The sequence below is a fragment of the Pteropus vampyrus genome, unplaced genomic scaffold (genome assembly GCF_000151845.1).
Source record: "Pteropus vampyrus isolate Shadow unplaced genomic scaffold, Pvam_2.0 Scaffold127, whole genome shotgun sequence".
NCBI classification, from domain to species: Eukaryota; Metazoa; Chordata; class Mammalia; order Chiroptera; family Pteropodidae; genus Pteropus; species Pteropus vampyrus.
Window position 1 is genome coordinate 650,426 of NW_011888908.1, and position 27,365 is coordinate 677,790.

The 27,365-nt window shown below is 40.1% G+C and overlaps 1 protein-coding gene across 1 annotated transcript in view; it reads right to left on the reverse strand.

Moving 5' to 3' along the window:
* The window catches only part of EYA1 (EYA transcriptional coactivator and phosphatase 1), a 157,771-nt gene that overhangs the window by 95,236 nt on the left and 35,170 nt on the right, over nt 1-27,365 (reverse strand). Inside the window, exons 5-9 of the mRNA XM_023534594.1 lie at nt 22,341-22,410; nt 21,888-22,033; nt 18,134-18,256; nt 5,401-5,483; nt 4,791-4,977 (exon numbers count right to left, since the gene is read on the reverse strand). Coding sequence (XP_023390362.1) covers nt 4,791-4,977; nt 5,401-5,483; nt 18,134-18,256; nt 21,888-22,033; nt 22,341-22,410 — 609 coding nt within the window. The remainder of the gene's footprint in view (nt 1-4,790; nt 4,978-5,400; nt 5,484-18,133; nt 18,257-21,887; nt 22,034-22,340; nt 22,411-27,365) is intronic.

The following is a 27,365-nucleotide window of genomic DNA, read 5'->3' on the forward strand; positions in this document are numbered from 1 at the left end:
ATATACAAAAGTCCATTGCTTTCCTATATATCCGAAATGAGTAATTGGAATTTGAGATTACAAACACAACCCATTTTACATTAGCATCAAAAAAATAAATAAACAAAAAGAGAGAGAGAGAGAGAGAGAGAGAGAGAGAGAGAGAGAGAGAGAGAAACATAAAGCTAAAAAATAAGTACAAGATCTATATAAGGAAAAACTACAAAACTGATGAGAAAAATCAAAATCTAAATTAATGGAGAGCTACTCCATGTACATGGGGAGGAAAATTCAATATTGCCAGTTCTTCCCAACTTGATCTACAACTTCAGTGCAGTTCCAGTCAAAATCCCAGTAAGTTACTCGGTGGATATTCAGAAACTGATTCTAAAGTTTATATGGAAAAGCAAAAGACCCACAAAGCCAACACAATATTGATGAAGAACAAAGTCAGATGACTGACGCCGCTCAACTTAAAGACTTTAACTATAAAGCTACATAATCAAGACAGTGTGGTATTGGCAAAAGAACAAATAGATCAATAAAACAGAATAGAGAGCCCAGAAACAGACCTACACTGACATAGTCAACTGATCTTTGACAAAAGACTAAAGGCAATTCAATGGGCAAAAACGGGAGACAACCACTGGGCATCCACACACAAAAGTGAATCTAGACGCTGACCTTATACTTTTCACAAAAGTATAGAGTCCTAAATGTAAAATACAAAACTATGAAACTCCTAGATTATCATGTAAGAGAAAAGTTATGCATGAAAACTATGAAACTCCTAGATTATCATGTAAGAGAAAAGTTATGCATGACAATGAGTTTTTAGATATAAAATCAAAAGCGTGTCCCATGAAAGAAAAAATTTATGCTGGACTTCATTCAAATTAAAAACTTCTGCTCTGCAAAAGATACTGTTAAGAGAATAAAAAGACAAGCCACAGACTGGAAGAAAGTATTTGCAAAACACATATCGGATAAAGGACTTGTATCCAAATATACTAAAGACTCTTAAAACTCAACAGTAAGAAAATAAACAACCTGATTAAAAAGTGGGCAAAAGGTCTGAATAGACACCTTACTGAAGAAGATATACAGATGGCGAATAAAGATATGGAAAGACACTCATCATATTTCATTAGGGAAATGCAAATTCAAACTAGATACCACTATACACCTACTAGAATGGCCAAAATCTGAGATAATGACAACACCAACACCAAATGTTGGTAAGGATGTGGAGCAACAGCGACTCTCAGTCACCACAAAATGGTACAGCCATTTTGGAAGACAATTTGGCAATTTCTTATAAAATGAAACATACTATTACCATACAACCCAGAGATCACATGCCTAGATAATTACCCAAAAGAAGTGAAAATTTATGTCCATACAAAAACATGCACACGAATATTTACAGTAGCTTTATTTGCAATTGCCAACAATGGAAGCAACTGAAGTGTCCTTCGATTGGGGAGGGGCAGGCTGGCACTGCTCCTTGAAGAGTGGCTTGATTTTCTTGAGTCAACAAATAAATTAAAATGTTGCTGGATGACAAGGCAAACCTCACTATATTTCTCAAGGTGGATGAATTCTTACATATCTCCGGATGATGCAAATTTTATTTTATTAAGATAGTCAAAATGTAACTAGCATACTCATTTTTAAAAATAAATGCAAAGGATAGAAAAGTTGCTGAGAGATCTTGTAAATTTTCATTACAAAGAGAGAATCTGTAACGTCATGCACTCGTGGATGTTAGCTAGACTTACTGTGGCGGTGTCACAGTATATGCAGACATTGAATCATGCTGAACACCTGAAACTAACATGTTAATGTAAATTATATCTCAAAAAAAATAAACAACACTGAATGCAAATGCACTGTTTTTAGTTTTTAAAATGAATTATAAATTCGAGATTAAACATTTAAACTTTCATATTCAAGTTATTTTATTTTTAATGTATTACATATGCCTATCCAGAGGAGAATGCAGCTTTTAATATTTAATTATAAACACATTAAAATTGTTTTTGAGCTTAAGAATCATAAAGAGGTCTGTGTGTATAAGTAATACTATATAATATCATACACTTAAAAGGTAGCTTTCCTTCGTATAACTTTAAAAATGCTTAATAAAAAAATAAATGAGTCCCTACATGTTTTCCCTGAAAAAAATCTTACAAAGCTATCTTTATATGTTCATCATTACATAATAATTCTATGAATACAAGAACAGATAAAGTATGAGAGGAGAACCACATGTGTCGTATATTCATCTGTACTGCATAATCCCATGAAACTGAAAGGCAGAATCCTGGTCACACATAAGATCAGGTAAAGCTCAGAGTCTCATTGTCCAGCATTAGAAAATACTGACTTTAATCCCAATAAACCCAATATTAAAACCGAAAGGAAAAAAACCACCTTAAATTATTTCAACGAAAACAGATATAATTCAACTATTTTTATTTCCATCTCAAAACTGAAACATTAAGTTATATGTAATAAATAATTCCTTGATTCTTTAGTTTAATAGATTTAGGTACTTTACCAACAAAACTTCCTTTTCATCAAGGACAAGTCTATAATTTTATATATGACTAATGAGAAAGGAAGGTTAACACCAAAAAACTAGGTTGAATCCTGTCTTACTGCAAATTTAAAAACAAAACAAAAAACCCCAGACTAAATATTCCTTGAACTTTGAAAGTAATCCACATGTCTTTGTCAATGTGGAGACTCACTGAACTTCCCACCTCTCACTATGCAACATGAGAAAGGCTTATCCATTCATATTCATCGTAGGGGGGAAGGGGTGAATGCAAAAAAATCTGAAAAATATTATTTGCTCCCTGGTTCAATTCATTCCTATTCTGCAGACATAAAAATACTGAAATTGAAATAAGTACCTAAATCATTAACCATTCATTCAAATAAAACCTAAAACAGATCATAAATTCTTAAAATAAAATCATGTATACCTTTTGACAATTAAGATTTTGCACCGTTTCCTGTGTGGCATGGCTTTGTGCCCAGTCATACCCACTTTCAATGGCATCCCTTTTATAAATAAAATTCACTTGGAATGATGTCAAATTTCAGAGACAAACTTTAACGATATGACTAAATGGTCTTTCCTAAAACTCTAATCAACCTTAAGAAACATAATTAAGTCCCTATCAGTCTTTTTTATCCTGTAGTCTGCACAACCAGAATGTCATGAATTAAAATTAATCTATCACCTCCTTTTCTCATTTTCTTATTCTACAGATCATACAGCGTTTTTCTACTTCTCATTCACATAGCCATCTTCATTTTGAAACTCTTTTTAGTCCTCAAGACCTTGCATGACCAGAGGATGCATGTGAAAACTTGAGATCTCCCTAAACTTGGGACGAGCCATTATCTTTTCTCGTGATGCCTACATGAAGCTCTATGGAAGTAGGAAGGAAAATTCTATAATAACTACTACAGTAAATTCAATACCTTCTACAACAAAGTTTATCTGGAGTGAGATCATGTAGATGTGGAATCTAAAAGACAAGAGATGTGGATACTAGGTTCTATGAATGCTGTATTTACACATGTGAACTGAGTGAAGGATATTCTATCAAGTTAGATTTTCTTAAAATAAATGTAAATGGAATATGATGATCAAAGATAAAAAAGTTTAGAGTTGAGATGTGCAGCAGAAATAGTATTTGCAATCACTTGGAATGTAAGTTTAGGAATGATGTAACTTCCTACTCTAGAATAAAATAGCATTTGTATGTATTTAAGAGAAAAGGTAGGACACTAAAAACTTAAAGGAGCTTTTTGGGGGATCACTTGCTGATAGTTATAGTTATACAATAAACCTATAGTCAAAATTTAAATTAGCACCTATTACATAAAACTTTTCCCTCCCATGATTTAGGACAACCACCTAGAATGAACAAGCTATGATCACAACGTCGCAGAAGTAGTCTTTCAGTGTAAGACCATTTCAACCAGACTTACAATAACAACAGAGTGGGCTTTGGCTCTAGGAATAAAAGGCAAAGGAAGAAAACTCTCTGACTCGTGGAGGATAACGACTCACCTCATAATCCATGGAGACAGAGATTACATTTAAAAAACGTTAAGACAAGGATGTGAGCAGTATGGGAGAAAAATCTAAGAAATACAAGCAAAGACCAATTCAGGAAACTGTGTCTACGCCATTAAGGGTTCCAGAGACCACACATAGTAGGAAAACATCCAGAGATGGAGAGACTTTCATCAGAAAGGGCCCATCAAAGGTTTTCATTGGAAGTATGAAAAAACACCCACACTCAGACATATTGTTATGAAATTCACAGCAGGCTACGAGTGGGCAGGGGTCGGCCTGGGCAACCAGTTTTCCATGATCAGCCCTTTGATGCCATTTGCTTTTTTGAAAACCATTAAATATTAAATGATGATAAACACCAAATTCAAGGTGATGTCATTTACTTTTACATTCAACGTCAGCAAATTATAATTAAGAATTATAGCCACATATTTAGAATTATGCATCTAAAAAGCTCTATATATCTTGAAAACTGTATACAGCTATAAAGAAATACAATCTCTATTCATGTGCTTTTGAAGTTTACACACTTTACACTAAAAATTTTAAACAAATAAAATCAATGCCACATCGCGCTGCTTGACAAAATGTAGGCCTTGCCAAAATTTGACAAAACTGTGCAACCACTGCATGAATATATGACTGTAGAAAAATGCATTTAAACCGCCAGCCATACAGCCTGCAGGACTAATAAAACGCACGTAATTACCTGCTGCGGAATCTGTAACTGCTTGGCTGGTGACGCCAGACGGTGGTTCCTGAAGCTGGTAGGTGGCGTTTGTAGACGGCGTGGTCGGGCTGGTGTTGCTGCTCGTCATATAATGGGCTGGGTAGGGTGAGCTGTTATAATACTGTGCATATTGCCCCTGGCCGAAGCTGGGGTAAGATGGGTAGTCCTGCCAGATAGAACCACACGAGAATCAACTGTCAGAACGCGGCCGCTCATTTCTTACATTGCAGAGCATAGCTGCAAATGTGATTGTGCTCCTGTGCTTTCTCTGCATTTGCATAGGAACACACAAGCGCACGTTAACTGAAGTGCTTGCACTGCAAACAAATTTTATGTAAGATCAGATACACTCTTCACACTTCTTCTGTGCCATGACGCATTACTAGGTAAAATTAAACCAATCTGAAAATGAGACAACTCACCATAAAAGACTACTACGAAGACTTAAAAAAAAAAAAAAAAAAAACTATTAAAAGGCTTAGGGAAGCTCCCACTTATAGTGTACTATAAACAGATTTTTTTTTTTTAAAAAAAAAATTATCTGTTGCATTTTTAAAATTTCAGAAGTTAAATTGGCTTTTAAAATTACCTGCTGTGAACTGTTAAATCCAGAGGAATTTGTGAGTGAATTATTTCCTGTATATAATCCTGATGATGTCGTAAAACTGCTACCTAAAACAGAACGAAAAGAAATACGGTTGACTAAGCCACGAAGAATAATGTGCCTATAAGAAATTACTACTTAGATAAAGCAGAGCTGGAGTTCATCGCAAATGAATTTGGTTTCTCTTTAAAACCAGAATCCACTGTCATGGCTAAAATTTCATTTTCTTAAAATAGTTGGCAATTTTAGTTTTACTATATTACAAAGAATTAAATAGTAAAGAGGTTTAAATTTCTGAGGACATGAATAACACATATAAACCACAGACAAAATTGTATATTTGTGCCAAACTATTAGACATTGAGCTTTCCACTTGAATTTGTAAAACAACAGGATTTTTTGTATTTTTATATTAAGTTTGCTTAAGATAAAATGATAGGACCAGATTGGATCATCTTTAAAGATTTGCACTTGTCATTATAATGGCCCACTGACAAAGCTGATTATTTCATTTCACAGAAGAATGAATGACAGTACTTGATAAAACAAAGATCAGAGAGGAATGTGACCAATGTTTATGGATTACGTGTGCTGTCTAGGTAAAATTCTATTTGCTGAATGCTTCCATGTGTTCAACAATGAACAGCAGGCACTGTGCAGGATGCAAACCTAAGAGCAAATCTTAGTTCTGCCTACTATCTCATCGTTCAATTATGCAAAGCAACACTATATTAATTTTGATAATCATATTGGCAAAGATTTTTGAAAAGACAAGATCAGGGATTGGCGAGTGTGTAAAAGATGTCATTCCCATATAGCAAAATGGGAATTTAAATAGGCACAACTTTTCTGTTGGACTATCTCATCAATGATCAGGAAATTTTCTATACCATTTAACCTAGTGATTTTACTGCCAGATATTTGCTCTAAGAAAAAAATATGGATTTATACACAGAGAGAGTTAGCGAAGACATACTTCCATGTTGCTTTTAATAACAGAATACAGAAAGCATGCCCAGGTATGTCACGGTATTAGAAAGTGGAATGCCATGAAGCTGTCGAAACTGTATTTTAATGACGTTTAATGACACGGGAACCATTTTTATGCTATTTTGTTAAAATTAAAACTAAAGCTAAAAAAAATTTTTGGTAATCTTATTGGAAATATTTTTAAAAGCATAAAAAAAAATTTTTAAAAGCACAGAAATCTCAGAAAGTTTACCTATGGAGAGGTACAATCATTGGTCATATAAAATTCATGAAGCCAATGAACATTTAAAAATTTTCTACTCAGTACCTGTGTTGCTTCTATAAATAGAAAAATCATTTTTAAAAAATAAAAATTCTATGGCAAATGAGTGGTACAGGCAATAAGTGTCTCGGCAGTCTGAGGAGGAAGTCTTCAAGGCGAACTAGCTGTTCACAGATGCCGTCAGGTAGGATGCGGCAGTTAATATCCAATTATCTACTTGCTACTGAACATTTAAGTACTGGCTTAGGAGTCAGAAAACAGCTTCTGGTTCATCACTTATGAACTGTTTGGACTTTGGACAAATCACCTAATCACTCTAAGATATGATGTCTCTACTCCGTAGGGTTTCTTAAACAGATCAAATGAGGTAATGTTTTGTGAAGCACAAAGGATAATCTACAGTATCAGCAAATGTTCAGAACTGTTACTGTTTATGCCAGAAAACATTTCTAAAATTGTCCACTGTATTTATGTATCTTTTCTCTTTTTACTTTCCCAGACTAGATAAATATGATTTAATCTCTTTGCATATCTAAAATTATTTTTCTATTTACTTATCGAGCATCTGTGAACTTTGAAAACCTGATCCAGAGATTTGTTATTTTCATTAAGAGGAGAAAATATTTCTTAAAATTGTTTCAAATTTAGTTATCGCACAGACTCATATTTGAGGTTTCTTCATTTGTATCTTTCAGGAATAGCTGCCGCTCAAAATTGCCAGAACACCTATGACAGACGAGCAGAGAGCTCTCACACTACTAACAGGTACGAGCACCAGGTTCTCATCAGACTAGACCCCGCATTCACATCCTCTTTTGTGTGGCCGCTTCCTCGTTCGTAATCATACTGAACTCTGGGCTCGTGGTGACAATCACACAGGGATAAAAGGATGACTGAGACATAGTCTTGGGCCTCCATGGACTTCACAGGATGACATCAGTTTTATTTAATTAAACACGAACCTCATGGGCATTCGACTTACTCTTTATGTGTTTATTTACATACCAGTGAACAATTAATATTGATATATATCGCTATATATATACATATATATATATACACACACATATATATATACACACACATATATATATATATACGTATATATATATGTATATATATAGCGAACTTAGTGAGCATTTAAAAAATTCCTTGTAAAAACATTAAAATTTCTTTTGGACAAGAGTGTGAATATCAATGCTTTTTTTTTTTTCAACTTTAATCATTATATACATTTGATAGGAAAAATTACTCTGAGTTATGACTTGTTACTTTCATTTAAACTACACATTTTTAGGTTATGACTTGCTACTTTCATTCATACTACACGTTTTTGAGCAATAAATGCTGACCTCAATAATCCCTATCCACCAAGAAAAATGAATAATATATAGAAAATACGTTTAAAAGATAGATGTTTTCATTCCATAAGTTATGCCCTGGAACGAAGTAAAAAAGACCATGGAAGCTATATTGGCACATATAGGCCACTGAGGTATAACTGAGTAAATCCCAGCTCAGTACTCCAAATGGTACCCAAGTGACTTCCAGGCATAATGCTACTTCCAAGCCTGCATGCTAGCTGGAATTCGACATAAGTTATGCTCATTTCCTGGCTGGCTGCAGGCCGAGGCCCTATTCCGTTCAGTGTGCCGAAACAGGCATGTAATGGCGCTCCAGTGGCCCAGGAGACAATGCAGCTTCCAAAAGGCTCTCACTCACGTCGGGGAGAGGGCACACACTAGAGACTCGGGCTCAGGCGGTATCAGTTCTCTGCCACCAGAATCAGATCTGCGTGGCCTCCCCACTCGCCTTCATGTAGCACTTAGGCGAAGAGAGATGCTAGCTTTCAGCCCGGGCCGCCAGCACTGGCTTTCTACGACAGTCTCCTTTGGAGGGTTCCTGTCCTCCCTCTTCAGGCCCCTCCAGTTCGGTCTCCACATAGACAGTACAATACTTTCTCTAATGGGCATATCTGATCTTCTCACTCCCCTGCTTAAAAAAGTAACCACAGGTGGCTCCTCATTGCCCTCAGGATAAAAGTCAAGCTCCTTACCAGGGCTTCTTCATCAGGCTTTGGGCTCTGAGTTATCTCTTGGACTTCTGTGGTCTCTTCCCAGTGACTCCAACCCACCCAAACACACGCTCCAGCCCCACACGAGTGAAGCAGCGTGCAGTTCTCTTGAGGCTGCTCCTTGTCTCTCTTGCCTCCTCCCACTGTGTCCCGGCTAACTGCTAAGGAATTTCACAATTCAGCTTGGACTAGAAACCCCTGTCCTCAGAATAAGCTCCCCTGAATTCCCATCTTCTCCTCTTTCCTCCTGAACCTGGATCACTCTCTCTCTCTTTCTCCCTCCCTCTGATATGCATAAGTTATATATATTTACATGTATATACCCATGACTTACTAATCAGTATTTTAAGCTAATTTGTACTAATAATTAACCAGTTATGCAAATTAACAGATACTAATTACATTTAAATTAATTGGTCCTTTCCTTATCGAATAGGCTAAAAAGCACCTTAGAGCTTATATAAATAATTGGATATTTAATCAACTGATAAAAACACACCCAGATCATAAGATATAATTACGCTAAAAATAGATAACATCCATTGAGTGCTCACTGTATGTCAAGAGTATGTTCCTCTTTTATACATTTTATCTATACTCCACAACAACTCGAACCTGGAGGGAATAGTAGTATTTCCATTTTGCAGATAAAGAAACAGAGGGTTAGGTTAAGACGATGTAGCTTCTATGGGGCGGAAGTTCAAACGTAGCTCTGTCCAGTTCTACAGTCTACACAATGCTCTCTCATGCTCTCCTGCCCATGCGATATTGCTTTATGGGATGTGCTAAGATTCACTAAACTGCTCTTTTCTATAGGATGAAAACGATATATTGGAAGCAAAATAGAAGTGACAAGAAAAATAGTACTTAAAAAGTTATTGAGTGATAACTCTGAGCCAGGCCCAAATAATAGGGGGCGGGCACTATTATAACCTATTCTACAGATGAACAAACTGCCCAAGATTATGAGCAACGGTGACAGACGTGAGATTCAGTCCTGGCCATCAGTCTCTGGAGCTGGAGCTCTTAGTCTCTACAGTCCTTTGCCTCTCAAAGTAATCAAGGGGTTTTTCATTCTTTTAATCAACATAGTAAACACATGGCTAACTGACTACCTTCCTCCTGAAAAGCCACAGGTTTACAAACACCTATAGTGCCTGATTTTTAGTACCGCTAGATGTCAGTACCAATGTCGTAGGTGTTTTAGCAACTGCTTCAAAAACACACAACCAGTGCAAGCTTTCTTTTCCCTCTGAGAAAGTAACCACACTAATCAAGCATGGACAGAGTGGAAGCTTCTCAGAGACTGTTCTGGGTGACTTGGGTCCTTAAGCAGGGCTCACGCTCAGGGCAGGGGTTGGGGGCGGGTGGCGGTGACAGTCCCACTGACAGCTGCTCTGATGCAAATGTGGTGCCAATACTAGCAGACGAATTCCACTAAAGTTTAGAACACCACAGAAGACAGGCAAAAAAGCGACCATACTGCACCCAAGAAAGCTCCGGCACGGGGCTGCCGAAGCCCCTCCGGCTCTGGGGGCCCAGCAGGAGGCGGGTCCACACAGCACGTGGCTGCCGTCCACTAGGCTCGAGCAGGGATGCCACAGGGCAGACAGGACAAGACATGACCGGGAAAAACAGACTTCCTTCTGCCGGTGGCATCCATCCCAATGAGAGCTTCTGTGTGATTTACAAGAGTCTTCGCTTATCACTTTAAGCGACAGAATTAAGCTTAGTATTCAGAATTCCTTGATCAAAATCACATAGAAGTACTTGCCTTCTTAGAGACAAATGACTTTATGTGAAAAGTCACCTCTAGATAAAGAAAGGAGCAGAAATATTCTATGATGTTTTACATTTTATGTAACATGACATTACAAAAATTCCCCCAACTGGAAAGAATTCCCACTTAGAACCCATTATTTCCCAGTTTAGGAGTTGGCAGAGATGGGTTCAAGGGAAGCTCCAAGAAAACCTAGGGTTATTCTTGGTAGAGTCTGAATTAAGTTATGCTCCAAGTGGGGTGGCGGTGGAAGTACCTTCTTACTCACGAGTTAAAAGGAAAATCTTATCTATTTAAATCGTTTACTACTGTGAAAAACTATCGCCATTCTTCTGCTTTGCCGTGGAGGGGAGGCACTACCTTCCAGAACAAAATGCAGGAAAACCCTTTCCCATTAGAATACCTCTAAGAGACGACATTATTTTCCATCCCATCACCCTCTGTTTAAAGCAGAGAACTTCTGTACTCCGAGCGGACAGATCAGAGAGATCGCATTATGAAAAAAACCTTTTCAAGTGAGTTCAGTCGATAGCCTCTACGGGCAGTCTTTACAGATGCAATCCTTATTCCAGAAGACGTTGTGGACCAAAAGAAGCAGGTGTCATGGGTCCGCCCCTTGGGGGAAGTTTAAACACACACTCACGAAGAAACACAAAGTAACGTCTGCTTGCAGTACCTACACGGGCACCACACATTCCGACATGGAGCTGCGCAGTGAATGAAATGCCAGCACCTGGTCAGGTCAGAAAGGAAAACACAACTGTACACAGGAAAAGGAAGAAACGATCCGAAGGTCACAGTAAATGGTTTCCCGGGACATAGCGAGGAGACTCGAGGTAGGTGGCGAAGTCTCTTGGTCATTTGTTTAAGGAAAGAGTAACAGTTCAGGATAAGAATGGCATTCCTTCACTGAAAATCCCGAGAATCTGAACGTGGAAGATATGAGCATACTGGGACTCAGGAAACGTTATGATTCTGACTCTCCTTTTAAGGACTGGAGAGGTAGGGAAAGCTGTTGTAAATGCAAGCATACGCATGTTTATGTCATCGGGTCTGGAGATGGCGCTTGGGGTGCAGAGTTGGGGATGACAGTGCAGGGACAGGAATATGCTGAGCAAGCTGTTACCTGAGGCCCCCCCTTCCGCAGTTCAGGATGGGGTCACCGCTGTCCTAGAAACTCATCTCATTCTTGATCCTCTAAGGCTGCTATCAGTTCCCATTTCTCACCCTTCAAGGCCTGGCTCAAGTCCCATCTTTCCAATATGCTTTCCTGACTCCTCCTTTCTGCACTGACCTCACCTTCTGGAACTCCAGCTTGGTCATAGCTGATACCATGTAATTTACCTCTTCACTGGAACAATACTAAACAAGCCTTCATTAGTCTTGCTTTCCTTCTGATCATAAGTTCCTTAAATTCCTGTGTTATATCGATCCTGCTGCCTCACAGAGAGAAGGATAAACCATGTGACTCGGGCCATCGAAGGGTTTCATCTAGGGTCATGTGGGAAACAGAACTGGCGTTTGAGTTTTTTTTTTTTTTTTTTAATTTCAAGAAAGGAATTTATTGGCTTATAAATCTGGAGAGTCTAAAGTTGCATACAGCAAGGCTGGATCTAGGAATTCAAATGAATTCAAATGTCAGGTCTCTGTCTCTCTAGCTCATAATTATGTCTTTTGCTGGTTTGAGAACCTCCATCCAGTGTGGTACATGACAAAAGAATCCAGTGAGAGTATGGCTTTCACAGAGAATTGGTTATAGGAACAGGAAGAAGCCTTGCCACGACTTTTTTTTTTTTTTTTAAAAGGTAGTGGGTAGTTTGGAAGGGTGACTTGAAGGCCAACAGACATCAGGAGAGAAAATGTCTCTTAACTTCCTTATTTGTTCAGTAATGGAAAAAGAGTAGGGAAAGGAAAAACAATCAAACAATAACTGAGCTTATTTCTCTGATTTTATCTAGAGGACACATACTTTGCTGTATTTTTTTTTGTTTGTTTTTTTGTTTTTGGTTTGTTTGTTTAAGATAGTGTAGAAAGGCTTATCTTAAAAACTAGATTATAACCCCTACTTTAGATTTAAATTATGAGAAGAAAATTAAACGTAGGACCTAGAAGTACTTTCTGGAAGGATTTAAAATATTTCTGAATCTCCAGAAATAAAAGCCAGCAGAGTCTAAAATCAAATAAAATTTTAAATTGATTAAGCACCATGGCTTTTGGACAGTTCAAAAATTCTCACCCATCCCAGATATGAGTGCCACTGGACCCCAGAGCTGGAACAAGGAGTTCACATCCACAAACACATGAGCATCCTAACAGGACACTGAACTTATGGTCCAGGTACAGGCCTCCTAAGAGGTTACTACCTCCGTTAGCTCAGACATTGGCATATTATGGGTATATTAATGAAAATAAGAGTCTTGCTTACATATGAAAGATTTCAAATTCAGAATGCAGTAACATCCTACATTTTTATAGTACATTTACATGTCAGTATCTCCACATCTGTTGTCTCAGGTTATTTTCAAGATCTGATGGGAGGGAGCTGGGGCAGGGATCCTCATCATTTTCCAATAAGCAGAAATAACAGTGATTTCCTTGTCCAAGGACACTCGGTTGGGGATGACCCTTATCTCCACTCCCGGGTCACTGTTTTATACCACACCTAACCCGCCTTCTTCTAGATTCAGTAACATTAAAAGTGAAATAAATACTATCGAAAATTGGTATTAATTTTTGGTTACACAAATATCACAGACACACAAAGGTTAGAGAAAAGAACACCTGAGCAATTCAGTAAATAAATTTAGAATCAAACTATTTCATTTCTGAAAGACTTCTTCACTGCAACTCTCTTTTTAGGCTAGTAAACAATTTTAAAAGTAAATTATATAAAGTCGCCCAAGGATAGTGTATCGCAAAGATCCTGTTTTCTTCTCGTCACTGCCAGGGGTTCCTACAAAGGGTGGTGGTCCTGTCGACCGTAACAAACAAGAAACAGTCTTGCTAGAAGACTCTGTGGGCCACCTGGTTCTATAGGTGCTAAGCAATTGTAGTTTAAAAATAAACCAACCCCTCAAAACTTTTACTAGTAAATCCCTACTAGTTTTTCCACAGTTAAGAAGAATCCAGCCTGTGTTGATTTATAACATGATTTAAAATGTTAACTCAAAGTTTGGTATATGATTTAACCTGGAGAACGCTGCCCAGTTATAACTTCAAAAAACTTAAAAAAAAAAAAAAAAAAAAGGTACCATGCAGGTCAAAGGTCTACTTCACAGAGAACAAGGACTCACATTAAGGACCAGAACCCCGGCCAGCATGAGGATGCTGGAACCTGCGGGGGCCTGTCTGTGCTTGCCGTGTTTTAGAGCGTTTTCTAGCACTTACTGGACAAGCAGGATGCTATTCGTCCCTTGTGTATTTTCACAGGAGTCCATTTGCTTTCCTTCCCTGGCCTCTCTGCCACGGGCTACGTCCATCATCAGGCACGATCTATGTGGCAGAAGTTGGTGCAGCTCCCGAGGGAAAGGCCTCTGAAGGCCAGATGGGCTATATAAAAGCAACATTTTCCCCCTTTCTCATAAGAAGGATTTTGTATGACCGAGTTTCCCTTTTTTATCCCAGTAATAGTTTTTATATTCTAAAGAGAATTTTAACCTAGGTAATAAAGATTGCAAAGCCTTTATATTTATCTCTTAATCCATTTCTATATGTTCGAACTGAAAAACAACTCATACGGACAATAATATTGGTATTGATCATTGACTAATTATTGCTATAACTGGATTTCAAGATTTCCATACAGTATCTAACCCCTGTCACTGACATACCACGTGCTGCCAAAAGAACTGAAACGAAATATTACTTTTCAAAAATCAGTTTAAATACACACGAGAAAATTCTAGAATGCTAAAAAGCCACAAACTGACTACGAGTAGATCGGCAAAGCGATTATGGGGAAATTTCTGAATGTGAGTGCGAGCTGCAGCAGCTAATCTCCAGTCCCAGCTCCGCCATGTCATTTTGTGTCAGAAAGAGCAAACCTGAAATGCTTTATCATAGCAGATTAGGAAATGGTTTAATATATATTTTCTTCAAACTAGATATTTTGGAGTTTAGTATTTTTCGTTTTGAAAAATACCATTTCTATAGATAACGAGAGACTTCAAACAGTACATTTTGCTAAGCAGTTTCGAGGTTATAAATGACCGATAAACCGACACGCTTCAGCTAACTATTTGAAAAGCTATAGACAGGCAGCCCAGAGGAAGCGGGGGTGGTGTGTCCGTCACTGGATTATTACTACGTCACTCCCACTTCATAACGAGCCCCTACGAGCGAGCTGTGGAGAGCTGCGGAGCTGTGAGCCCTTCCACACCCCTTTAACGAGCCTCAGCCCTTAATTTACTGTCTCTCCTCCCTGGTTTGAACCCCGATCTCTTTAACAGAACAAACAACATTATAGGTAGAGAGGAAGTCAGAATTGGCGTGATTTTCGTCTCTACGTGAGAGCAATAAAGTCTAAAGGAAAACAGAGAAAGCGGAGAACCAGAGCCTGCGGAGTCCCGGCCGTGTGCGTCTGGGCAGCCACCTACCACGGCGTAGCCTGATGCTTGCTGCAGAATGACAGGAATGTCCTGCACTGTCGCTGCTCTTCGGGGCAATAAAACACCCAGAAGGGCTTTCCGAATGGCCACGCAAGTCTGTGACACCTCCGACCAGCTCCATCTACCAGGACGAACACAGGGATGGCCGCTCTGAACAAGCCAGGACAAGAAACTAGCCGAGATTTCTGCTATGCCAAACTCCAAATCCGTCTCTCCAAATGAAGAGACCTAGAGTCCTTATGACTCTTAATTTCTAACTGTCACCGAGGCACAGGCCCCTCCACGTCTAACTAACAGCTGTGCGTTTTAGACGTGCTACTAGACAGTGGAGAGGAAAAGATGAGTGAAAACGGTCACTGCCTGCAACTGTCTGGAATCAACACAACGAAGTTACTACGGAAAGCTGCATTTTCTTCAAAACTGAAGCTTAACTATTAAGTGACTCAACTTAATTTTATTTTTTATTTTTCGGTGTGAATATCTTTTGTACTTCCTTACCTATACTAGATTGCTAAACGAAATTTCATTTTTCTTCATCTGACTCAGACTCAAATTGTGAACACAATTTCTTGTTTCCTGTGGTGGATGGAACTCTGAGTCTACGTCGTATAGGATGTGGGGGCAAATGGACGGTGATGCCAGCAAGAGGTCTGAAACTTGCATTTAAAAATATTCTAGCTAAAAGCTTGATTTCAAGTCAGATGCCTCTTTCCATAAAAAGAGAATAAAACTTGTTTATAACAAACTGGGCAGATGGTCTGTGAAACTGGTCAGTGAATCAAAGGCTGAAGCAGTTTCTAAGTGCTTTTCTTGCCCTTAGCACGTGTATGCATGCATGCACACGCATGTGTGCACGTGTGTACGTGCACATGCGCGTGCGCACACACGCACGCACACACACACACACTCACTCTTCCGTTCTTGCTGTCATCCTCTGATTGGTGAGCAGCATGAAAACACTATCTGCACTACCTCACAGCTGACCTGGGCGCTCCAGGCAGCCTCGGTCAGTCCACACTCACGCATTCTGCTCTAACTTGCATAAGGTGTGTCAATGGTTTATGAAGAAAACCCTGCTCGTACTACCCCCTACCTTCCAGAAGCGCGAAGGCTGACTCTGGGAGAAGGAAGATGTCAAACACGACTAGCAAGGATTTCCCTTCCTCGGGGTGAACTCTACCAGTTGTCTGAGAACAAAAACATTTTGTCTTTCTCAGTTAAACTTAATTAAGTTTCTAATCTTTTACTGGATGCACAAGAATGACGAAGCAGAAATGGAATTTTCCAGCAATTCTGCAAACAAAGGTGAAAGCAATCAGATTTCCTGAGGTTTTACTTCATGAGCGTTTAGTGTTAGAGCATTACGAGATGGATTTAAGCAAAAATCACTGTTATTAAAAATAACAGAATTTGGAGAATTTTAAAAACAATCTTGGACATTCTAGAAATGTTTATATTGAAAAGAGATGTACTGAAAAGACAAAGGTCAACAGACTTTCCAAACGGGGCACACAAAATAATTTAATAATGGCGAAACATTTTTCGTAACACAGTATTTAAGAAACACATATTAAACAAAATCTGTTCATCCAGATTTGGCCATAAAGTATCTGTGGTATATTATATACCATTATCCATCATTATACCAGTCAGTTAACTTTCAAGTTAATAGCATATTATCTGGCTTGATATGTGGAAATCATATTATATCCAATAATCTAAAATTGAGTAAAGTGCCATTATAGTAATATCCATATGAAATAATAACGCGGTGCTAGAAATGGGTTCTAAAATCCCCCCTGGAAAGGCCATTCGACAAAGGGATGAACAAAAACAAAAAAAATATTTTTAGTGCCACAGCCAATGGGTCCAGGTGCAACGAAACCTGAGGGACGAAAAATGATGCTGCGTTTGGAGCTACGCACGTCCTTGTTTCTTTTTTAAAACAAAGAGGTTTTTCCCTCCGAATTTAATTTCTTTTCTCCTCCTTCATTTCCACCGTTCTCTCTGTTCTAACACCGCGCTCACTTATACTCTGAGAGCTCGTTAGTCCTCTTAGGACTTGTTTCTGCTGCATAAGTGTTGATCTGCGAGGACAGAAAGATAAAAAGGACTCTCAAGTGCAAAATTTCTCAAATTCTCTGAGGCGCAGGATGAGTTCTTCCCCCTAATCCTTCCTGGACTGAGAATTTAGCAAAACACAGCAGTCACGCATTACTAAAAGCATGAAATGAAAAAAGAAAGAGGGGGTACGAGTCCCATTGCTTAAAATTACGATGTGATTTTATCAGCATGAGGTTCACGATTGACCCACTATAAAGGTGTCTATGAGCCTAACTCGAAATTTTCTGCCCTTAGCTCGGTTTGGACCAGTGGCCGGGAGGCCACATATAGGCACTGCGATTCCGTGTCGTCTAGTTCCCACGTCGGAACCCAAGGACCAGTGCTCGGAGGCAGTATCTGGCAGACATACTGAGTAGCTGTCAGTTCGACCTCCTGGTCTTTGGTAGGTCATTGAGTCAATGCATACTACATACTCTATTGCTAGAGCTGTGATAACAAAAGTGAATGAAACTTAGCCCTTTTAGAAAGGTTTACTGGCCACCCCAAGAGCCAGAGTTTTTAGCATATATCACACCACAACCTCTTTATATCTTGACGTGTGGGTTTATTATTATTATTATTGTTATTGTTATTATTTATTATTATTATTATTCCTTTTATAAATGACAGACGCCAAGGCAGAAAACTTCGACTTCACAAAGAATTTTAGAGCTTTTTGAAAAGAACCTTAGTGCTCATTCAGGCTAACCTCTTGATGTTATAAATGTGGAAACTTAGGCTCGGAGAGTGGGTAAGAGTCAAAGCAGAATCCGGTATTTTGCCTCTAAGCCCAGTCCACTTCCCACCATCATCTGGTGACATAAAGCAACAGATCCTACTTTAGAAAGGGCCTATCGCCCTGCAGGGGGGATGCAGAGAGCAGCGGCAGCGTGAATACAGACCTTGCATCTGGTAGCTGTACGGTGCCTGTCCAGGCTGGGGGGTACCGAAGCTCGTGCCATAGCTGAGGAATCCCGTCTGTCCCGGTGACTGAGACTGTGACAATCCGCCTTCAGTCTTGATGCCTGCCCACAATGCACCTAAATCAGTTAGTGACAGCTTATCTATCTGTTCATTTTCAAAAGCTGGTAAATACACAAAAACTCTCGTAACTGTTTAGTCACAAAATGCTTCCCCACAGTATTTCAATAACCAAGGGTATATATGTTTAGAGTGAAGCTTCCTAAATCATAACTCGTTTAAAAAAAACAAACAAACACAGGGTCATACAGATTTGAATGTCTGTTCACACTGTTGTTTCTTGTCGTTTCCTGAATTCCGTTTTCTATAAGATTTAACACCAGTGATATAATTTCTGTACCTAGTTTTGTTGTTTTATAAGAGTTTAAGATCATCTCCTCTATAGTTAAGAAATGGCCATAACTGAACTTTAAATTATTCCTAAAGTCGCTATGTCGATTAACATCACAATCCTTTTTTCTAAAACGTAGTGAGAGTGTCTAGCCTCGTAGCATGTTTTTCTTTTTTCTTCTTCTTTACTCTTCCTACTACAAAGCTGTTTCTAGTACACACTCATTTTGAAGTTAGAGGAAGCAATACTGGACATAGAACTAAGCAACACAAACGAAAACCTCCTCCCAACATTCAGATCCGACCAGGAAGTAAGCACCAAAAAAGCAGGGCATTAAGAATGAAATCCTCTAGAACACAGTGATTTTATAAACAAGTCGACTAGTAGTTCCCTTTTTGTTCCTTGTAGTTTCAATTATTTATTCAAATATAACTGTTTTAAGTGTAGCCTAAAATACACTTCCATTTTATCATATTGTAGTACAACAATAACTCATTTGTGTCCCCCCAATACTTCCTAAAGTGCCAGGCGTGACACCTTAATTTGGGGGCATGGGTCTGGCAGGGCTGTTTTACAGGGCTCAGCCCTGGATCATAATTAAAGACAGTCATGCGAGTTAACAACTGTCCTTAATTCCCACAGAGGGAAGGGCGAGGAAAATTTCTTCCAAGGGAATTCACATTTTTTAATAATTTTACTTTGCACTTAAGATAAATGATATCTTTGGGATCTAGAATACACAGTAGTCTCACTGTTTATTTCCATTTTAGGGGAATTTCATCAGTAGAATGAAGTTAGGTAACTTTCCGAAGGCAGTGGAAGAATCTGACTCTTGGCCCAGAGAGCCTCCTCTAATTCCTGGAGTATCTCTAAATAACCTCCTAATGGCCTTCACATTGAAGTCTTAACGTAATGTTAACATTTTTCAAAATGTGATTTTTCCTATGTAGGCAATGCCAAACCAATGAATAACTCAAACTTGTAAACGGTCCCAGGACAGGTGGCTTGACGGTTCTAGAACCTCTCTCTTCTCATGTTGTCTCAGTAGAGGTTTCCTCCCTTCTCTCCCCATTTGAGGATATAATGAGATGCTTCCAGTCTTTACCTATACCAACTCTTTTTAACTTTGGATAGGAATCTTTGTGATAAGAACAGGGAAGGAAAAGCAGGAGAGGTAGAAGACGGCTCGCTATAGCCGCACCTGTCTCCATGGCTTCTGCCTACAAGCTGGCCAGCTCATCTCGCTGATCGACTCCAAACAGATCCATGAGCTCTTCTCCCGCACCCATCTATTGTTCTTACTATGAAAAGATTTGCCTATCTTTTCTTACGAGGTCTAAGTAAAAAGTCAGGGGGCACGAATCCTTGGAGAAGATCTTTTAAGACCTTTGGGACCTTGACTACGTGCTCCTCCTTCGTGAAAAGGAATCGGGAGGAGGTCGCCACATTTCTCGATGCGCTGACCCCAGCACGAACAGAAAGCCCGGTCAGAAGCACTGGGGCCTCTCCTTGTATTCAATGCCAAAAAAAAAAAGGGAAGAAAGAATGTGATCAGGGAAATGCTAAGGACTGAGAATGACTCCCAGACGATTTATAAGCACAGAAGGCCCGGGGAGCAAAGCCCTTCAGAAGGGGACCTGACTCTCACCACCTCCCTGACCCCCACCTGTCACATTAAAGTCCCCACCCTCACTCTGCTAGTCCTGATTCCAATCTCAGGACCTCTGCTCATCTCATCCTCCTGGAGCAACTACTTCAGACAACAGGGACTTTTGCTAATGGTTTAGAACTGGAGGAGTCCCCACCCCACAGCCCGGAAGTTGGCAGAGGGCCCTATTAGGACTGAATGAACGAGGACTGTGAGAGTGGCGACCAAGGCAGTAACCAGAATGGCACCTTCCTGCAGCAGCACGGGCAGGTCTGAGGTACCTCGGTATTGCTGGTGCTGGAAAATACACTTAAACTTCAAATAATCAGCTTACAAATAAATTTTGAGACTCTAAATTGGGGAATCCTTAACTGACCTTACGGAACTGAAGCTACACAATACAAATCATAGACCCGCACCCCCTTTGAGCAAAAATAATAGTCTAAAAGTAAATTACAGATAAATTTGATCTGTCTCTAATATTACTTTGAGAAACCTTGAGTACAAGTTATGGAAATCAAAGAGAATTCTAGAAAGGCGATTTTATGGCTCTTTTTAAAGTCTGGTTTAGAAACAACTACCTAGATCACATTCAGTTCTGATAGTTTTGAAATAAAACTATAATGGGTGAAGTTATATGTAACTTAGATTTTTAATTTCTGTGTATTTTATAAAAGGTTTATATATGGTCGATTTGGTTTGGGGTAAAGAGAAAATGAAAGAAATGAAGTTACCTTTTAATTGTTAATTATTAATGAAATGCTGAAAGAAACACATCAGTGCTTTCAACATACAGAGACTATTCGAAAACTACAATAGCAGCAGAAACATAATTAGATCACGGAATATAGTTCTTATATTCTACCGGTCCTTCCTTCCATTCATGTACTTTTTCTCGATCATTAGGCTTTACTTTTTTCCTTATGCCAATAATTCATATTTTTCTATGCACACGAGTTGCCATTTGTTTAAAATCACAACTGCGATTCACTTGAAGAAAAGGTATTTTGAAATTCCGAATTTTTTAAAAACTACGTTTGGAGCTGTGCTGGATTTATTTTTAATTTACGGGTATTGACCCTGTAACAATTGGGTTAAATTTTACCAAGATAAAGATAACCTCCAGGTGGGAAGGAACAAACGGGAGGCGAGCGTTAAACGCCTCCTGATTTGCCTCTTTAAAGTGCAGCCTAAGCCAGATATGCAGATCGCTTTTCCTAAAGGTGGATAATGCTGAAATCGGATACCACCACCACCCTCAGCTTTAGAGCATGGCTTTGTTGAATTCCACTTGTATTTCCCTAATCATAACTAGGCATCTGATAAATAGGAAATGAATCTTTACCCCAAAAGACTTTATTCACAGAAGTTTTATCGCAAATATGCACCGAAATACTTAGGATGCCAGAGCCAAGCGCTCAAATGGCAAATTAAGAGTTGAGATAGAAACGGAATAAAATGAGAGCGAGAGGGCGGACGAACCACGCGACCTATTTGTCTCCGCTCCCAAGAGAAGTAGCCACCAGTTCTCACAGCGCTCATTAGAAACAGTCACAGCGAGAATGTAGACATCAAAGGGGACCACGCTTTCCAAAGTGGCCCAGGATGAGTCTTTCAGTGCCACTCCTGTGATGCTTTCACGCACCCGGGCGAGCCCTCTAGATAACCGCACCACTAAGAGAGCGGACGCACTCACCATACGACGAGATCCCGTACGGCTGTCCTGGCTGTGGGTACGTGGCGTAGGCCGTCGCTTGCTGCATCCCTGTGGTAAACGGTGTTTGCCCATATGCAGCCATAGTTTGTGAGGAAGGGGTAGGGAGAATATGTGGGTATGCTCTGCTATTTGTCAGAAATGACAGAAAATGAAAGCCCATGCATTAGATGGAAACATGCAAGGTAACTGATTCACAAGCATATCACAAACTCTAGTTACAGACGGTCTCTTACAGTCTATCTTTCAAATACAAGATACAAAGTGCTGAAATACTTCCGTGTCTAGGTGAGGCCCAAAATAAATCTGCGTAAACACATTTAAGTTTCTATGAAACGCACTTGAGTTTCAGATGTAACATGTGGGCACAAGACATGGCTTGAAATGAGGTAAAATACTCAGATAATCGACTTATTAAGAGAAAATACATCTTACTTGGAAGGGTAGATCTGTGGTGGGGAGAACTGGTGACTTGGTCTTGGGCTGAAGCTACTGCTCCCGATTGCTGGAAAGAAAACGACAACACACGCACACAATAATCAGAGCAAAATACAAAATATGTATAAAGCAGGGATACAGTTTGAACTACAGGTTGACAAGAGGAAATTACAGATATTCAACAGTTGTGACATGCAGAAATGAGAATTTCACACAGTCAACCTAACGGGGAGTTGAATAATATTAAGAAAGCTATAGGAACTGATTAAGTGGTTCTAATTTTAAATAAACTCTTAGAAAGTCTAGTCACGATCTTCTCAAATACCTGTCAGCATGCTGTGATGGATGTCAGTGGCAGTACCTGGAGAGGGCAAGGAGTCCTGGCTACTGTTTGGAAAGATGCTGACAGGGGAAGAGTCAAGTTGAACTGCAGGGCTGGGCCGGCCTGAGGGCCACCAGGCCTGCCGTCCCTGCTCAGCGGGAGAACACACCTGAGACTGTGTTCCCAAGGAACAGGGTCTAATCTCTCCGGAGCATGGAAAGAGGACAGGTCCTCATCTGCCTGGACTGATTTAGCAATGGGTTTTAGTAAAAGCGCATTCCTATAACTATCTTAAATCTCTCAAGTTGCAGGCTGAGCCTGTTTTTCTCTTGTGCTGAGGAGTGTGTTTCTTCTTTGCCTTCAGTTACATGTGCTCAACTTCAGAGTCCACATAAAAAAAAATTTTTTTTAAGAGGTTCTTTAAGCATTCAAGCAGAATTTCTTTTCTTTTAAATCACGTACATTTAATATGTCTCTGAAATGCACTAAACTCTCATCAAATGTTCTTTTATGTTCATACTGAACTAAAGAAGCAAAAATCCATTTTTGTTAACACCAGGCCTTAAAATGGTAAGAAAGGAGCTTTCAACTTTTTTCACTGTAAGTAAAGGCTACTATCTATCTATGTACATATATATCTACACACATTTTAATTTACACACACAGATATGCACTTTCTCCCCCTCAAACTCTCCCCACCCTCCATCTGGCTCAGATGGATATTCTTTGGCTACGATTATTACAAGATGTAACACGTTTATTTTCTTCTTCACTATTAGTCTGTCTTCAGAGGCTCTATTAGTTATTAACAATACTCTACATTAAAATACTTCATAAAATTCAAAGTTTTATGCACTTTTCACATAGTGAATGTTACATCAGGACATTTACACTTCTCGAATGTAATTTCTAGCTTGTGACGGGAGAACAGTGGTGGAGTTGAAACAGAATCTGAAAATCTGTGAATCCCCCTTTTCTGTCAAGCAAACAGGCCTAAACCCACGACCACAGAACAATCTGGAATGGCACCACGCTTTCAAGCTGCCAGACTCTAACCATCTGGCTGTCAGTTTGGCAGAGACGGAGTCCACATTAAAGAGATGGCAGGCCGACTCAGCTGGTGTCCCTCTGTCTTTTGGCACGTGTTGAGTCACTACTCTGTTCCAGGCATTGAGCTGGGAGCTGTTATGTCACATGTGAGGGGGTGACACACAATAACCATGGAGGGATTGCTTAAATACTGCAGTTTATGGAAGGGACAGATTAGTGAGAGAACACATGAGACACGAGGACGACCACCTGCCCAGGTCGTCTGTGGCTGCACCTCTTCTACTCCCCTTTTCAAGCCTGAACGGAGGCCAAGGGCAAAGGAGATTCATCCCACAGAATTGTGGGAGAATATCGTCCCCGCACAATCATAGTTAAAAACACGTTTTGAGAAATGAAACCACAACGACAACTGAAAACCCACTGCCACCTGATGATGGGGACCACAGCAGTGCTTTTTATGCTTTTTATTGTTCCCCAGCTCCATCCCTGTGTTTTTCAAATTGTGGGTCAGGACCCACAAAAGGATCATAAACTCAATAGGTTACACTCAGCAATTTTGTTTTGCAAAGAGAATAAAAGAGATCAGGGTTATTACACAGGATCTGCTAAGTTCTCTGAAGCTTTGATCAGATTGTGTGTGTGTGTGCACATGAAGGAAGATTCGGGAGTGTGGCAATTAAGCAGATTCTGGCATCAGAATTTAATTTCAGCTCAGAGTCAAGTTCCAACTCTTCCACATGATCTTAGGCAAGTTATTGGATCCCGTTAAGCCTTGATACGTTCTTGTGTAAAACGATGACAATAATACTCCCTACAGGATTGCTGTGAAGCCTAACTGAAATAATTAACATAAAGTGCACGGTACGATATTTGTGTAATGTGTTTATTATCTCACATATGCAGATTCCCACTACCTTTGTCTGAAATTCGCCCTTTCTTCTGTATTTTTAATTCTACCCGATGGACGGCGTCACCATCTTTTCAGCAAAATGCTGTCTCTTGACACCACCCTACATGGAAACCAGAAGCCTCGCAATCACCTCATTCTTTTTCTATTTCATGACTCTCCACTCCTACCCAATCCGAATCCAGAAACTGTCTCTGGAGCTTCCATCTCTTCTCGCCCTTCCGGGGTCAGGTAGTCAGTGTGCCTCCCCCGGATGACCACCTAGCGCCTGTCCCCGCATCCCACACATCACTGCGACGCTCACCACTGCCACCACAGTGACCTTTCCTACACGTCAACGTCTTCGTGATCATTCTCCAGCTTGCAATCTCTCAGCTGAGCTATTATCCCTAGGAGAAATTCCACACCCTTGGCAGAGCAAAGAGCTTCAAGCTTCCACCCCACCCCAGGTTCAGTGTTATGAAGCCTCCTGGATGTGAAGACTCCCCGTACATGCCCCCTTTTCATGTCTGTCTCAGTCGATCTTCGTACCAGACCCTCCGCCTTGTAATGATCTTCTTTCCTCTGCCTGACAAACGCCCCTTCGTTGGGACTAAAACATCCTTTTCTCTTTAGGATAATGGCTTCCGTCTCTGTACTTAAAATGTGATAAACACTGGTGACGCAGCGCTGACCACTGAGCGTTGCAGTCAGCACCTGTAGCCCATGCAGGTTAGTTTCCTCTGCTGACCATGAGCTTCTGGGACCAGGGACCGCCTGCTCCTCGTCTCAGCACCTGACAGGGCTTGGCACGGGGTAAGTGATCCTCGAACAACAGGTGTATAATAAGGATGTAAGACTTAGGTCATATGCAGAGTAGATTTTTTTTAATCACAATGGCTTGAGGAATGGTTAAATTACTTTAAGTTATTTATAAACTTATATAATAAACCTGATTGATTCAGGTCTTTGGCAATAAAAAATGGAGTAAATAGTATGCTTATGAAATAAATGTGAATAAGAACCTATGATGCCACCTGAGTGTCTCGTTGCTACTTACCTGACTACGTGCACCTAAAACTATTGCACATTTAATGCCACGTGATGAGCCACACCTTTTGGGCTTTCTCTAAAGGCTAATCCTTGCACGCTCTGTGGAGTCTAGAGTCTCCCTCACACTCCTCGAGTACTTACTTCCCCGCTAACTGCCTAAAACACCTTCAACTTTTTAAACAACAATCTAGGAATTTCATGGGACCAGAATAACCTAAAGGAGAAAGAACACTCCCGGATCTTTTATCCAGGTAAGGAGAATGGTTATCTTACCATGAGTAAACTCCAGTACACATGCCAGGGCCTCGGGAAAACATGGACAACTAACACCTCTGTGTTAGCACATCTATTTCCTGTTACTATTCCATCCCTTTTCTTACTTCTTACATGGAAGTTGAAGAAGCTCCCAAATCTTGTTGTAGGAAGGGAGAGGAGAACCCAAGATAAATAACATTCACAAGCTTGAGAATCCACTGAGGTCAACAGAAACCTCAGATTAGCAAGTTCTCGGCTCCTCAGTTCACGGCTCCCCAGATGCCCATCTCAGCGTCAACGTCATCCAGCTGGACACCGGGTCGGAAGCCCCACAGTGAGTTTTGACTCTTCTCTTTCCCTCATACCCTTTTTATCACGAGTCAAGTCAGCTCTCTCTTCAAAATACATTCTAAGTCCGGCAACTTCTCACTTCCTGTTGTCTACCCTCCGTTCCGATCTGTGGCCACGAGAGAATGGCAGTCGGGACACCCCCAACCTCAGCCGGTCCCCTCTCCCAGCCACCCCCTCCGCTGACGGCACCCTGGCACGTCTAACCCTGCCTCCATGGCTCTTCCACGGAGGACACAGTCCAACACAGTACTCTCTCTTCTGAACCAGGGCAGGCTCATCTGCCCGCCTCTAGGCACCCTCTGCCACCCTCAGAGCACGTGCCACACAATGAACGGCGAACTCTTAAAAGCACGAATTACACCATGTCGCCACGACCTCTCGCAACCGCCGCCCTCATTTCTAAGCCCTGTTGTCCTTCTGCTATGCTGAGGTTGAGCCAAACTCGTTCCCTCACGCCACTGAGATCGCCGCTCAGATGCCCTGTCCTCAGACGGGCCTTCCTGTAAAAGATACCTCCATTTTCGATCTGATTTCATTTTATTCATAGCGCTTTTCACTATTACACTGCCATTTACCCATTCACTCGCTCCCCCACAAGAATGGAAGCCCCAAGAGGGCAGGGACCTCGTCTACTTTTTCACTGCTATATTCCCACTGCCTAGAACACCGCCTGACATATAGTAGATGTTCCGCACATAACTGCTGAATGGATGAATCAGACAACAGCTACATCTTTTTGTGAAAATTTAAGCAATCTAAAAAACCATTTGTCACATGTGGTACCTTTTTTCCCCACTAAAAACATTTTTGTGTCTATTTCCAGGTTCCAAATACTACCAGACACCAACTTTGTATGATCAATATCATCTGCTAGCATTTTATTTAACAAAATAATAATAAATTTAGGCTTTACAGAAATGGCAGAAGCAGCAGGCAATGACATTTTGCAATCCTGAAAAACATTATTCACCCCAATTGTTCTTTAAATCATTAAAACACTGTTTTTCATTGGGGATTAGCAAATGACCAGAACGTCATTATATTTTAAAAATCTAATAAACAGGCTTGCAATTTTTAATTCAGCCGCATATCTTGGAAAACCAAC